Below are 675 nucleotides of genomic sequence, written 5' to 3' on the forward strand. Positions count from 1 at the left end.
GCTGTGCCTTCCGCTGAAATTGTCTTCGAGTGTACAGACACCACAAATGATGAAGGAGATCCCAACGACCAGCAGCAGCAGCAGCAGCAGCAGCAGAGCGCCGGCCCGGACATGGGAGCAGCAGCAAGTGCTGCAGCAGCGAGCGCGGCGTCTTACGGCTGCGCCCGTGTGGCAGCAGCTGCGCTGCTGGGCCCCGCAGCAGCAGCAGCAGCAGCAGCAGCTCTTGCTGCTGTCTTCGTTGTGGACTGCAGCACCAACGGATCTTGGGTTGATGCTGCTGCTGCTGCTAAAGGAGAAACTGTCCTCTGGCCCCTCTGCAGCGTCTTATCCCTGGCTAGACCGCGTCAGCCGTTTGCTGCTGCTGCTGCTGCTGCGCTGCTGCTGCTGCTGCTGCTGCTGCTGTGGCGGTGGGCTGCTGCTGCATTCGGTGTTGCTGCTGGGTGCACGACGCGTTGTGCTGCTGCTGCCCCCACCTCCCTGCGGCCGCTGCATCTCCTGCTGCCAGCCTAAGGACTCATGCTTGCTGCTGCTGGTGCTGCTGCTGCTGCTGCTGCTGTGCTGCACAGTGAGAGAGGAGGGGCCCCCTATAGCAGCTTTTCGGTGGCGGCTGGTTCTCCGCATCTGCGCTGCATGCACTACTCCTGGGGCCCGCTGCTGCTGCGGCTCAGCCTCACA

General features: G+C 63.7%; 1 protein-coding gene across 1 annotated transcript; it reads right to left on the reverse strand.

The window, feature by feature from the left end:
• Positions 1–324: 324 nt before the first annotated feature.
• On the reverse strand, positions 325–621 carry ETH_00041155 (uncharacterized protein; the record flags this gene model as incomplete). The annotated part of the gene is made up of 1 exon (XM_013375999.1): positions 325–621. One exon carries the CDS (start codon positions 619–621, stop codon positions 325–327), a length of 297 nt encoding a protein of 98 aa, XP_013231453.1.
• Between the last annotated feature and the right edge of the window lie 54 nt (positions 622–675).

Source organism: Eimeria tenella, genomic scaffold (assembly GCF_000499545.2).
Source record: "Eimeria tenella Houghton genomic scaffold, Eth_scaff3078, whole genome shotgun sequence".
Lineage (NCBI taxonomy): Eukaryota > Apicomplexa > Conoidasida > Eucoccidiorida > Eimeriidae > Eimeria > Eimeria tenella.